The 13,216-nt window shown below is 37.3% G+C and overlaps 1 protein-coding gene across 31 annotated transcripts in view; it reads left to right on the top strand.

The window, feature by feature from the left end:
• SORBS2 (sorbin and SH3 domain containing 2) overlaps positions 1-13,216 on the top strand; it is a 208,262-nt gene that overhangs the window by 187,361 nt on the left and 7,685 nt on the right. For 22 of the 31 annotated variants that reach the window (XM_069013875.1, XM_069013876.1, XM_069013880.1 and 19 more), the window contains 7 exons: positions 59-105; positions 1,170-1,284; positions 1,379-1,507; positions 3,264-3,467; positions 6,758-7,576; positions 8,809-8,919; positions 11,555-11,662. In XM_069013875.1, the coding sequence (XP_068869976.1) occupies positions 59-105; positions 1,170-1,284; positions 1,379-1,507; positions 3,264-3,467; positions 6,758-7,576; positions 8,809-8,919; positions 11,555-11,662 (1,533 nt within the window). The other 9 variants (XM_069013893.1, XM_069013892.1, XM_069013897.1 and 6 more) reach the window with 4 other exon arrangements.

Here is a 13,216-nt window from a genome sequence, read left to right as displayed (position 1 = left end):
ACACATTATCATATAGTAATACTACCTGAATGTATTAATCACTTTGCCTATTTTTCAGAAACTGCCAGCTAGAGCTGTATATGACTTTAAAGCTCAAACTCCTAAGTAAGTACTAGACTTCTGTTCATTTAAGAATTCATAATTCAGGCAAACTCTTTCTACCACTTAACTGGTGTTTGAGCCAGTTTCAACAGCAAATCCCAACGAGGACCCTGCTTGCTGTCACAGTAGTCCCTGCATTAGCAAACTGTGTGAGAAGTTACTTTGTAATAAAAATGTCTTAAATTACTATATTTTCCATTGCATCTGTTTGAACATATGAATAGCTGTACATCTTCAGCCTTCTAGAGCACCAGTTGTGAGGGACACCCACTGAATGCTCTTTGTTTCTTGTGAATTACATTAAGGTGACAGAGGGTAAAGTGCTTAAAATACGGTCATAGATAATGAGTTTATCAAAGGTCTGTATAATGCTTCAGCATCTTCCTGTCTGTCTTAACATACACAGGCTTTCTGCAGGATGTGACATGTCACATACCAAAACAAATGCAGTGGTCCATAACAAAAACAAGATTGGGAACCACTGATTCAGGATATGAGAGAGTCAAAGTAGAATGTCTACATTTCATTTCTGCTGTTGTTACAATGATCATTTAAACATTCTTTAGATTGTTTAAATTTAAGCAATCTTTAGATATGGCCAAACATTGACACTAGAATTACATTAGCTCTGTCTAGGACAAAACTCACAACTGAAATTACCAGAGCAGCACATCAGCTCTTGAAAAACCAAATGGATGGTACAGCAAAGATCTCCCAAGCCAGGATCTGAAAATATTCTTAATGATTTTAAAAACTCCCTTATTTTGATATCTAACATTTAACATATCACAGTCTCTGAGTATCAAGAAATGATGAGGACATAATCCTGTGTTCTTCATGCTTCTGAATTGCTGTCTTGAAAAAAAAAGTGTAGAGCAGAAGCATGGGATTTATAAATGCGAGTAATTTGATTTTATATGGTATGATCAACTGGTAAATGTACCACAGCTGTGACACTTTTTCTTCAAATGTTTAGTTGTTACATTCTGTAAAGATCTCAGGATCCATGCAGGGAGAAGAGTTAAATGTAAAGCTATAAACATCTGATATAAATAAATTTGTTACAGAGAGCTGTCCTTTAAGAAAGGAGATACTGTCTATATCCTCAGGAAAATTGATCAAAACTGGTATGAGGGTGAGCACCATGGAAGAGTTGGAATATTCCCAATTTCTTATGTTGAGGTTTGTTCTCTGTTTTAATTCCTTTACTTAATTTGGGTAATAGGTCCACAAACCACATGAGAATGATGAAAATCTGGTTTTTCTTTTTCCTTAGAAACTTTTTCCCCCAGAAAAAGCACAGCCTGCCAGGCCACCTCCCCCTGCACAGATTGGAGAGATTGGAGAAGCTGTTGCCAAATATAATTTCAGTGCAGACACAAATGTGGAGTTATCACTTAGAAAGGTACAGTTGAGAACTATCTTCCATCAAAATACTGTTATAGTGTCTCCTGCTACACAGAATCAATATATACATAAATACTGTGCTTTGGTGCACTCTACATGCAAGATTTACAGTGCACAAAGCTATATATACCACGGTAGGAAATCCTTGACATAATAGCTTGTTGGCTTGCAGTCTGTCTCAGCTATCTGCAAATAGTGTAAATGTGTTGTGCCTTTAATTTGGATTGTGGCAGAATAGCATATGCAATTTTCTGCTAACTGCCCAGCTAAATTTTGAGTTTGCACTTCCATTATCTATTCCTGTTTTTAATTATTATTCCTGCTGTCACAATTATTATGGTAAGGTTTTTAATACAGAATAAATAAAAAATTACAGAAGATAAAAGATATAAGAAAAAGCCTCAGATATATTTTTGTGAATGTAAATATTTCATTTAATAACAATTCTCTGTTTGTAATGTTCTATTATCTTTCCTGTGCACATCCTGGTGACTATACTGAACTGCACATGAGCAAAATAACTTTAATTTCTGAAGTTTGTTAGACACTGGACTGTTAACACTGTAGAGAAACTTTATTACTGCAGATATTAAATACTTGAGCATAAGTAGTGTGTACTTTTCATCCACTGGGAAGTTCTGCCCATTACATTTTTCTTTTTTTTAAGAATTAGAGTTCATAGAAGCTTTTCAGCGGTTTGTTTTTATTTTGAACATAAAAGTAAGGATAGAGATGTTTGTTGCTGACCTAGAGCCTAATCCAGCACTACTGAAAGTAATGGGTGTTTTTTACTCATTTGAAATTAGTAAATGTCAAAAGAGGTCTAAAAAAACCCAGGAATAGGAACTTAGAGAAATTAGGGGTTGGGGTAATTCAATGTTTTATTTCTTTTTAAAATTAGCTTTTGTATTTATTGTGGTGATCATAATCTTGACAGCCCAACTTTGGTTTGTTTGAAAAGCTGACTTGCACTGGTTTTCTTTTGTTCCATCTCACTAAAGACAGTTGTAGTGAACTCCACACATCAACTAGAGAAACAAAAAGAAACCCAAAAGAATGAAAAACTTATAGGCAAGGATTTGTTTCAACAAGACACGTGGTGAAAATCACATCATGTAAACCAAAGAAGGGTGTAGCTCATGAAGTAAAAAGTTTGAATATGAAGTTGATGTTTTCCATTTCAATTTCTACAAAAACAGTGTCTCTAAAAACAGTGAGGCCCTGCCCATTTTACACAGGAAAAGCACTTCTTTCTCTTGTATTTCCAGTAGACTCACCTTTTAGTTCTCTACCTCCACTTATTCCAGTTTTACTGATAACAAAGCACTTGCATGGACTTCATTGTTTAACTTTTATCACTCTTAAGAAAAAATGGGCATAGCTGTTGCTGTTGCTGTTGCATATTATCATTGGGGCATTAGCTAGCAGTTTGACCAACAATTAAAACAGGTTATGTTCCAAAGAGAAGTGTTAATGTTAATCTCCCAAATAAGAGGAGAGGACTACATGAGATTCCCCTCAGATAAAAGAACAGCCTTTTCAGTCCATGCCTAACCCCTCATTTTACTGGGATGGTAGTTTTATATATGGTTATTATCAATGGGGGGAAAAATGGGAAAATGGAGATGATGCTAAAGACTGATGGGAAACAGAACTGCAGGGAAAATACTATTATGTGTTAAAATAATACCTGTTATGTACAGAATTAACTTCCAATGTATGTGCTGATAACTCATTTTCATAATGTATTTCAGGGAGACAGAGTAATTCTTCTTAAGCGAGTTGATCAAAACTGGTATGAAGGTAAAATACCAGGAACCAACAAACAAGGCATCTTCCCTGTTTCCTATGTAGAAGTCATCAAAAAGAATCCATCAAAAAGTGTTGATGACTATCCTGACCCTCCAATACCCCAAAGCTATTCTAGTGACAGAATACATCATTTAAGTTCAACTAAGGTAAGGATTTTCTGATGTTACCTGCCACCCCAGAGTGGGTTTAGAGGGACTTGTAATTTTTTTGTTAACATAATACATAATTTAGGCATTAAGTACACAACATTTTCTTTCTTGCACAGGTAGAATTGCATTACTATGTTGTTAATAAATTATTTTTAATAGAAAGTGTGTCTCATATTCTGCCAAGATTTATCCTCTCTTCTTCATTGGCTATTACATTATTTTTAGTAGAACCAGGCAAAATTTGGGCAGAAAAGTCAAGTCAATAGAGAAAATTTTATTTGGGAACCTTAGCAAGAATTTGAGCATTAAGGGTATGTATAGCAGCCTTTTAGTAGTACAATGTGAAGACATTCCCGTAGCACAGCTGTCCTAAAAGCCTACAGTTCCATAAGCATGCAAGACACGCTTTGCCAAGACCAGTTCTGTACCATTTGAAGCAAAGGAGAACAGCCAGTGATTCTGTACCAAAACCTTCCTCCTTTTGCCATTCGCAGTCTTGGAGGAGGCTGTTGGTACATTCTTTGGAGCGGTACAAACTGACAGTATTGTTTCATTTAGGAGTGAGAGAGATGATTGTCATCACATTGTTAATGAACTTGGATTCAGACCTTTATGGTTGTATACTGTTCACACCAGATGTGTATCGTAGGTTCCAAATTGTTTTCCTTCCTAGTCTAGATAACCACTACATATCATACTACAGGATGCTTGTCTTGGGGTGACTTGTCTCAAACCGGGACAATGCTGCAGAAAGATTCCTGTGTTCTGGTTTATCATTCACCTGTGAGGCTTCACAGTCACCTGTGCGGGGAACGTAACATTTTTGGCAGTGAAAGAAACTAAGGAAGCTTCTGCATACAAACTGTGCTTAGAATTAACATGTTATCAATTATTTTGAACATTCAAGATAGAAACTTTTCTAGATCTTCCTCTTCACCTTTGTTGCTTATCTCTTCAGCATGGGCAGTAGGTTTTGTGTGTAATTATAAACTTACTTACCCTGATTTTAATCCATGTTTCATTTGGTTTTGACCCCTTTTTCTTCTTCTGTCTACTTGTATACTTGGTGGTCATTCACATGCTTCAACTTTGAAATAAGTTCCACATTTGCTTACTGCTTTGGGGTTGTAAAAAGCTACCAAAAGATGTCATTTATAGGCAACAGTAGCCTCTGAAAATATTACTTATGACTAAATATTAGTTTGGGACAGTTGCTAGAACAGGTCTTGTCTGGTTTTCCAGAATGTGTCACAGCAGAGAACTAGATCCTCTCTCTTCTATTACCACAAAACTGGTTCAAGTAGCATCAAATTCTGTAGCTGCCAACTGAGGTATTAATAAGCTAGGGCCCCTTACTGTTACAGGAATCCAGAGGGTCCTGAAGGCAAGTCAAGAGTATGAGGGAGCTTAAGTGCTCCATATTCCAGAGATGCCTCTCCCTATTTTCTATGGAGCAGGCTTGTCTCTAAGGTATCCTGCTAAAGTTCCATAATCCTTGTTGAGCACAGGTGGTGCTTCAGAACATTTACATCCATATTACAAAACTATCCTGCCATTATTACTAAGTTAGTTATTACTAAATTAGTTCATGGGGGAAGGGAATTGGTAGAAGCCTTCTTTTTAACATCGGATACTTCTGCAATGATAGGTGAAGAAAACCCCAAAACCACCAACTTCTACTGAGATTCTTAAACAGACATCTTTTTCCTGAATTCAGCTGTATTCAGAAATGGCAATACCATGAAGAAGACGTTTTGTTCCTGACTACCTAGAAGAATTTCAGCAGTCCTGAAGGTGTTCTAGGGTTTACCACACTTTCTGATACCACTTTCCCTATTCCTTTGGAGTTTTTTACCACATATCTCTCCTTGTTTCTAGAGCAATTGCAGTAAACTTGTCTGGCCTAATGGCAATAAAATAAATAAGCAAGTTTTGCTCTTCATAACTTGGCCTAATCCATCTATATCTTTAGATCTAGCGCAGCTTATAGCCATGGGAAAGTAAAAATGGTGAAGTCTCCTCAGCAGTATTACTGACCTTAAAACCACAGGTTAGGGACCCTTGTTTAAGAGAAAAGATGAGGGAAAGAGACTGAATATTGCTGTAACAGCCTAGCTCTGTTTTAGCAGACTGCCTTCTATCAGTCTATACTGTTCACTTTAGTACAGAAGACTCTGTAACAAAGGTTTGTCTAACTATAATATAAAGCTATTTGCCTCAAGAAAACTCAAGCAGAAGGTAAGTAAACTAACCTGTCTATTCTGCAATATTAATGTAGACTTTTGAAATTATTTTTCTCTACTACACTAATACTTAAAGTCTGTAGTAGTCCAGATAACTTAAGAGGTGTACATCTAATTATTTTGGATAGTTCTAACGATGAGATCAAAATATTTTTTACTCAATTTTAATTTTGAGGATTAATAGTAACAAAAATGCATTTTCAGTATTTACTGAAGCAATGGATATCTACTGATGCTGTGTACGTATGACTCACCAGTCTCTCATTCTTAGACAAGGACCTTTCTTTTCCCAGAAGGATACTTCAATCAATATTGTGTAACGGTACTCAAAGCATACTGTTGTGTACTGCTGTCACTGCTGTCACTGTTTTAAAAGCATTGTTGACTGCCTACATCCAATTTCAATTGAATGTGTGTACCTTTCACAAATGTAGACATCATTTGAACTAATAGGGTTACTTTTGAAAAACAAATGCATTCTGTAGCTGCTCATGCCTTAATAAAAGTATGCAATGTATTAAAGATGTTTCTTAAACATTTACTCAGAAGTACTAAGAAAAAGTAGAAGTATTAACATTTGAATAATTAGAAATTACCTTTGTTGTTATACTTGGAAAGAAGTATTTAATGACACCTGAAGTGTACTTCTGAAAATGCTATTCTCAAAATAATAGTAATGGTTCGAGAAAACTTCATTATTATTAATTGTATGATTTAATAACCTGTGACAGGCTCACTAATAGAGCACCATAAGTAACATAACTTTAGTAGATCAAATGCAGTTGCCTTCATTAATGTAATGATTCAGATCTGTCTTAATGTTTGACATTTATGCCCTAAGCCAGAACCTGATACAGTATCATGTTTCAAATGTCTTTCCTGCTGTTCTGATTCATGTAGTAGTGATTTCAGACACCTATGGTCACTGAAATTCTACCCTGTAATCCAGATGATGGCACAGACATTTTTCTTTTCCAGTTTACTCATATCCTAATTCTCCATCATACTTACCTATTTCAATTCCCATGTTTTTCTTTTTTGAAGTTGCCTTCCCAAGCACTGACCCCACTTTCCAGACAACTTTCCTCCTCTTGGTCACACATTGATCAAAAGATTCTTCAGGCTGACTCTAGTGACTTGTTTTCAAGGACTGTTGGTTTTTCACCTTCAAACATGTGCAACTTCACTTCTCCATCACTTCCAGACAGTTTTCTTTGTGACTTAGAAGAACTCAATTCTTTAGCATTAGTTACCTCCCAAATGGTAGCCCCAGGTAATAGCATTCGCCATGTTAAGGATGGTCACTTTATGCCAAACACAGAGGTGTCTCTCAGCTCTCCTACAGCTCTTCCTCTGTCCTTTCTTGTATCTCCCTCTGTCTCATCTTCAGCCAGCTCATCTCATGACATAGCATATAAGCATGTCAGCAACAATACCAAGTCAGGAAAAGATAAAGACTTAGAAGGTATAATTGACCCTTTAGTTACTGAAGTACCTTTAGTTATTGAAGAACCTTTAGTTATCGAAGTACCTAGAGATTTGTCAGATACTACAAGAGAAGGTGAACATGGTGCTATCCGTAACATCCCTTCGCCATATGAAGGAGGTTCCATGTCCAGAGTGCTAACTGCAAGTGCTGAAAATGAAGAGGAAATCTGTACTGCAGATCTGCCACTTAATATAGGGGATCAGTCAGAACCTCAAGAAAAAGATTTCTACGGCGGAGCACAAGACACAACAGAAGAACTGACAAGACTGTATATAGAGGAGGATCTGGTACATGACAATTTAGAATTCCCAATAGCAAGTGGAGAAGATCCTATGGATTGCTATGAAGGATACACTTCACCAAATATTGATAAGGTATTTTAATTTCTGACAACCCTGACTTCTGTGTTCAGATAATTCAGTATAACTATTCTCTGCATTTCCTTGTATTTACATGTTTGTATTGTGCACAGGCACAATTTTACACAATTGCATTCAATAAAACTGAGCTCTGAGCAAGCTGGTTTAGTGAAAGGTGTCCCTGCCCATGCCAGGGAGGTTGGAACTACATGATCTTTAAGATCCCTTCAAACTCAAAGTATGTTCTGTGATTCCATGATGAAAAATTGTCAGCGTTAGGGGACGGTCCCTTCTCAGAAGCAGGCATATGCATAATTGTAAATTCCATGATGTATCAATTGTGCTGGTCCTTTCCCTCCTGTCCTTGGTTGCCAAGGAGCTTCTGATATGAAAAGCCAGTGAACCATTTCCCTCACTGGGCCATTACCTGCTGCCCCTTTTGAGAGAGAGGCCCCAGCAAGCAAATGCTGTCAACAGCCTCCAGAGGGAGGGACGTGTACCTCCTGCAGGGACTCTGCGGTTTGTGCTTCACAGGTGTCACCTCACCAGCTGATGTATTTATAGCAGCCTCTCTTACGAGAATCTGACTAACAGTAACAGATCAGATTGTGTTTGGCAGTTAGACAAATGCTTCCTCCTGAAGCCCTCCTCAGTTCCTCTTTGGGACAGTACATCACTGAACTATCCCAAATGCGTGCTGGCCATTAAATGCCACAATATAACTACACAGTTTGTTTCCAGGCAAAGTTTCAGAATAGATTTTTTTCTGTCCAGCACTTACTTCAGCAGACATTTCAGACAGTTGCTTTGACTGTCAACATGCAAGTCAGGTGCGTAGGACAATACTTTAGGCCAAATGTCAAACTATTTAATTATTAAATATTATTAAATTTTGCGAGCTACCTCTACCCTTAAATGACCTGAAAAACACAGGAGAAAAACTGAAGAATAGAGGTGAAGTCCATGGCCACAAATGGCAACTTTTTTTATGCTTTCTGAGGCAAGAAATTTCTCCAGAAAAGTAGATGACTAATAATAAGATTAGCATGAGGTTTGTGATTGTTCAGGTTAGTTACATGTCTCCTTTGATGCATTTGACATCATTCAGCTGATTTTATAACAGTTTTATAGCACAGTTATTTCTCATATTTCTTAAACATTTAAGCCGGCTCCGCTTTCTGCTGGAACATCAGGAGACTGATTCTCTTTTCCACCTTTCTTCTAATCTTCCATTTCCCTCTGCCAAGGCACCTACTTCCCACTCCGTTCCTACAGCATCCCTGCCTACTGCTTCCCTCTCACCTCCTCTCCTCTCTAAACCCTTACATCAGCAGGAGAAAGATTCACTACAGCTAAAGGTAACTGCACCTCTTGAATATGGATTGTTGCAAATCTTCGTGTCTATTAAATAACTGCAAGGCTAACACTGAGTTTGATCTTCTCAGATGTACTGTTTTCTTTACTAATATTAAATAACATAATGAATGGAGTATTAAGATAAGCCTTTTTCAAATGAAGCACAAGGTATAACTATAACCATTATGATACAATTAAATAGCTTAAGGAGATACCAATGATAGGAAAGCAGAAAGCCTTCGACTCAATTTCAGGTCCATACCAGGATACCAGTGTAACTTACTTAATTGAATGAAACAGAACTGTCTTCAAGTATGAAGAAACTAGATAACACTTGTGTTTCTGTTTTCAATTTTAATCCAAAGCTTGGGAGAACAGCTGTAAATTTCACAGTAAAGCACCACTGCAGAGAGTCATGTTTTAAATACCAGTTCTGTTAGTCAAGGACTGGACAAGGATTATTCCCTCTTCAGGACTACAGTTCGTGTCAGCATTGAAGCTCTGTGGCAGAAAAATGAAAACTTGCTCTAGAAAGACAAAGTTAGTTTGCAGTGCTGACTTCCAGATGATTCATCTGCTAATGAAAAGGAAAAAAAGTCATGTAAAGAGGAACTATCCTAGAAAAGTGATCGTTGCATCGTTACATCTATGTCATAAATACCCTCCTTTTTTTTTCTATTTTTTTTAACATCTACCCCATCTTACAATGTGCATTCACAGAAAACACAGACACAAAGGACTTAAGGAAGTCTTAAGATAAGCAGATCTCCTGGGTTTTTTTTCTGAAGTAGGGAAGAGGCATAAGGCTTCTTTCCAGGGCATGAATCTGTCATGACCTTAGGTTTATTTCACCTCCAAGAAGGGGTAAAACAGAGAACTGCACTTGTTTCTGCAACTTTTAATAGTTTAGCAGTTGGTATAGTGCTTTTGATGCTTTTGCTTAGCCTAACCAGACAAATTAAGAACATTCCTCATCTACACTGAAATTATTTTTAGGTGATTTTTATATTCTTTGCCCTTATTTGAGGAAGGTGTGTTAATCCAAGCTGAAAATAAATAGAAGGAATATATGTTTTGAGAGTTAAAAGATCTGCCCCAGGGAACCTCCAAGGCACAGTGTGTTGCTCTTAATTGGGCAAGGCAGGAGGCAAGACACCAAGAACCATGGGGATGACTCAATCTTGCACACACAAGAGCCTGAGAACCAAGAAGAACTACAGGTCTGGGGTCTTGTTACAGACTTCTAACTCTTAATTATTGTTTTCAATTATTTTTTAAATTTTTTAAATTATTTTTTAAATCTAAGGAACAGGTTTCTTTATAAACTTAAATCAGTATGGACTTATCTATTTAAGAATTGCCAAAATAATTAGATTAACTCCTACCAATGACAGATGTTTTAATCAGTCAACACTGATTACATTGCCAGAATAGAGAGTTGGATTAAAATATAGTATAAAGTATAACTTTATACTATATTTTATACAGGTTTTGGCTGTCATCATTTCTTGCTATTTAGCCCACAGGCTGGGTTTGAGAAGACGGGACAATTCCTATCCTCTTCTCTTTATGCATGTTGCCCGTCATTAAATTCTGCTCTCAACTGCCACAGGAGAAAGAACAAAACATTTTGAAGAATCAAATATCACAGGTGCAGGGAGGTTCTTCAGAGAGTTCTTCTACTTCAGTAATTTTTGTTAATTTAAAAACACATACATATGTATATATACAGATATGTGGACATGTATATATATTTGGTATGTGGCTCAAAACTAAAGCGTGACGAGGGATGTGGGAAATGGAATACAAGGAGCTGTAGGTGGGAAGTGTCACTTTGCACCATGTTGGTGGGAGGGATGTGTCCTCCAAAAGAAGAAGTCTGAAGACACATCCTAAAGAGAAATGCTGATGGTTTTCTGCCTCCTTGGCCTCTCTAGGTATCTTTTTTTTGTTGTTCTTATGCACCCCTCTCCTAAGAGGGGGCTGGTTTTTTGTTTAGTTACATTCTACTGACAGACACAAATACCTAAGAAAAGGTTTGTAATATAGCACTCCACTCTCCTCACATTCCCCCCAACTCACCCCTGCCCATGAGAATTCACATTTTCTGCAGACACACCCCTTAAGAACTGAATTCTGACAAACATGAAGCTGATTTGTAGTGATGCTAACAAAATGAGGATATTTTCATTATGTACTTTCCACCAAGTATTTACTTGCTTTCTAAATGCAAATCCAAGGGATGTGTTTTGTTTATCAGCAAGGAATTACATTTTCCATTGGTATTTCTAAGGTAGCATTTCTGCTCTGTGCCGTTGAGCTTTTCTGTGTTACTATTTGAGCTACTTCATGGGTACACATGCAGTAACTGTTCCAACTGCATATGCTATATGTGATTAATCTTTTAATTGTAACATGTAAGGGCATGTGCCAGAGCAGCAAACCCTTGGGGAAAAAAGATACAGTGATAGCAATGAAAATATTGTATACTAATAGTACCCTTCCTTCTACCTGTAACAGTTGTTCTTTATCATCAGGAAAAGCATGTCTGGTTTGCATGTCTGAATGAAGCAACAAAAATCCCATGATGCTTCATTCTTAAACTCTCACTTGACAAAGTTTTTGTGGTTCTTCTAGGCTAATTTAAAGAGGGAGATATTTGTTATGGGTAAACCTCCTCGTAGCCCAGTGATGACTAAGAGATCCTGCAGCTCACCTGTCAGAGGTCACAGCTATTCACACAGGGTATGGTACTGGATGCCCAGTGTGCAGTAACAGCTTTTCCATGGACAAGGAGCTCAGTGTCTAGTCTTTCAGTATTTTGCTTTTACCCAAGTGTCTCAATACTATCCATATGCTATGTTTTCTTCCTGTTGTGCTTCTGTGCTATGACTGAGTAAAGGCAACAGGTCTGTGTGTGTCTGAACTTACTATATAAATCTATTAGTGTTCTGTATCTCTGCAGTACTGCATGGTATTTCCAGTGCGACAAGATGTTTGCATTTAGTCTGGTTCTTTATATTTCGTCTGGTTTTATTAAAATTACTCCTCTCTTTCAAAGCATTTTTAGTTTATTAAAATTGCAGCCTCTAAGAGTCAAAAATTTATTCTTCATTGCGTGTATACAGGCTTTTGCACGTATACAGATTGAATTTTTGGTTTTGAATCCGCGTCCTTCTTTTCAAAATGTTTTGCTCCTGCTATATTTTTTTCACTCAATACTGTCCTCTTTACCCAAGCAGTGTCATTACAGATTTTAATACTCTTTAATCTTTCCCTTCTTATCTGTAACATAGCTGTAACACAACTCTTAATATTTTTACATAGCCAGAAAGTCAGGTTGTTTAGAGTTTGCATGGACTTTGCTCAAAAAGGTTATCTACATTATGAAAAAGGGGGGAAAAAAAGTCAAACACAAAACCCCCACCCTCAGCCTAAACCATATGAGAATGAGAATTTATGGCTTATGTTTTACTTTCAGTTTAGGATTTAATTGTCCTTTGCATTGGTTTCTTAACATTTAGCTCTTAAAACTGGTAAAGAGCTGAATTTTTTTCCATGCTGTTGCTGCTGATTATAGGTGATTGTCTTTCTGGTGCCTCCAATTTTAAAATTTGAATTTTAGCTTAAGATATGCAGGTTTGTGTAACTTTCAAAGTCTCAGCTTTTTGGCAGGCCTCTGTTTGCTTCCAGGTATGAGGGGACTGTGCTTTCTTCATCAGTGAAGAAAGACAGCTCAATGCAATGCTAGGAAGGCCAGGATTCTTGTAGTAGCAGACAAACAGCATCTTGCAGAAAGTCCAACTAGGAATGAGAGCTGTAAAAAAGGGATTAAGCCCTATTTTAATTTTGCACATTACTCCAGAGGAATGTATTAAGAGGAGTGTATTGGTCAATGTGTAGTGTATTTATGACTTTAATTCCAAAAGTACAAGAGCACATACCATGCACCTAATTTGTATGCTCCGGACTCTACAGAACTTTTACATGCAAGTGCAGTATCAATCATGCATGAAAATCAGGCATACAACTGGCACACTTTTTAATGTTTTTGGGATTAGGTCCTGCAATATTTCCCAGGAAGTAGGATGGTCTAGTAAACTGAGGTGCAGTTGAAAGCTAGAAATCTTTGCAATAGTCCCCTGTCTAGCCAGTGCCACTGTATGTAGGAATGAGAGCTTAGGGAAGAAAACAGGGAGAAAGCTTCTGGATGTCAGCTGGGGCATTATTGTGGAATGCATTATTGTGGAAAATAGGTAGCAAGCTCCAAGGTTGCCCTGTTCAGACATACCACCAATT

The sequence above is a fragment of the Aphelocoma coerulescens genome, chromosome 4 (genome assembly GCF_041296385.1).
Source record: "Aphelocoma coerulescens isolate FSJ_1873_10779 chromosome 4, UR_Acoe_1.0, whole genome shotgun sequence".
NCBI lineage: Eukaryota > Metazoa > Chordata > Aves > Passeriformes > Corvidae > Aphelocoma > Aphelocoma coerulescens.
The sequence above is the reverse complement of the archived record's forward strand: the minus strand, read 5'-3'. Positions and strand labels throughout refer to the sequence as shown.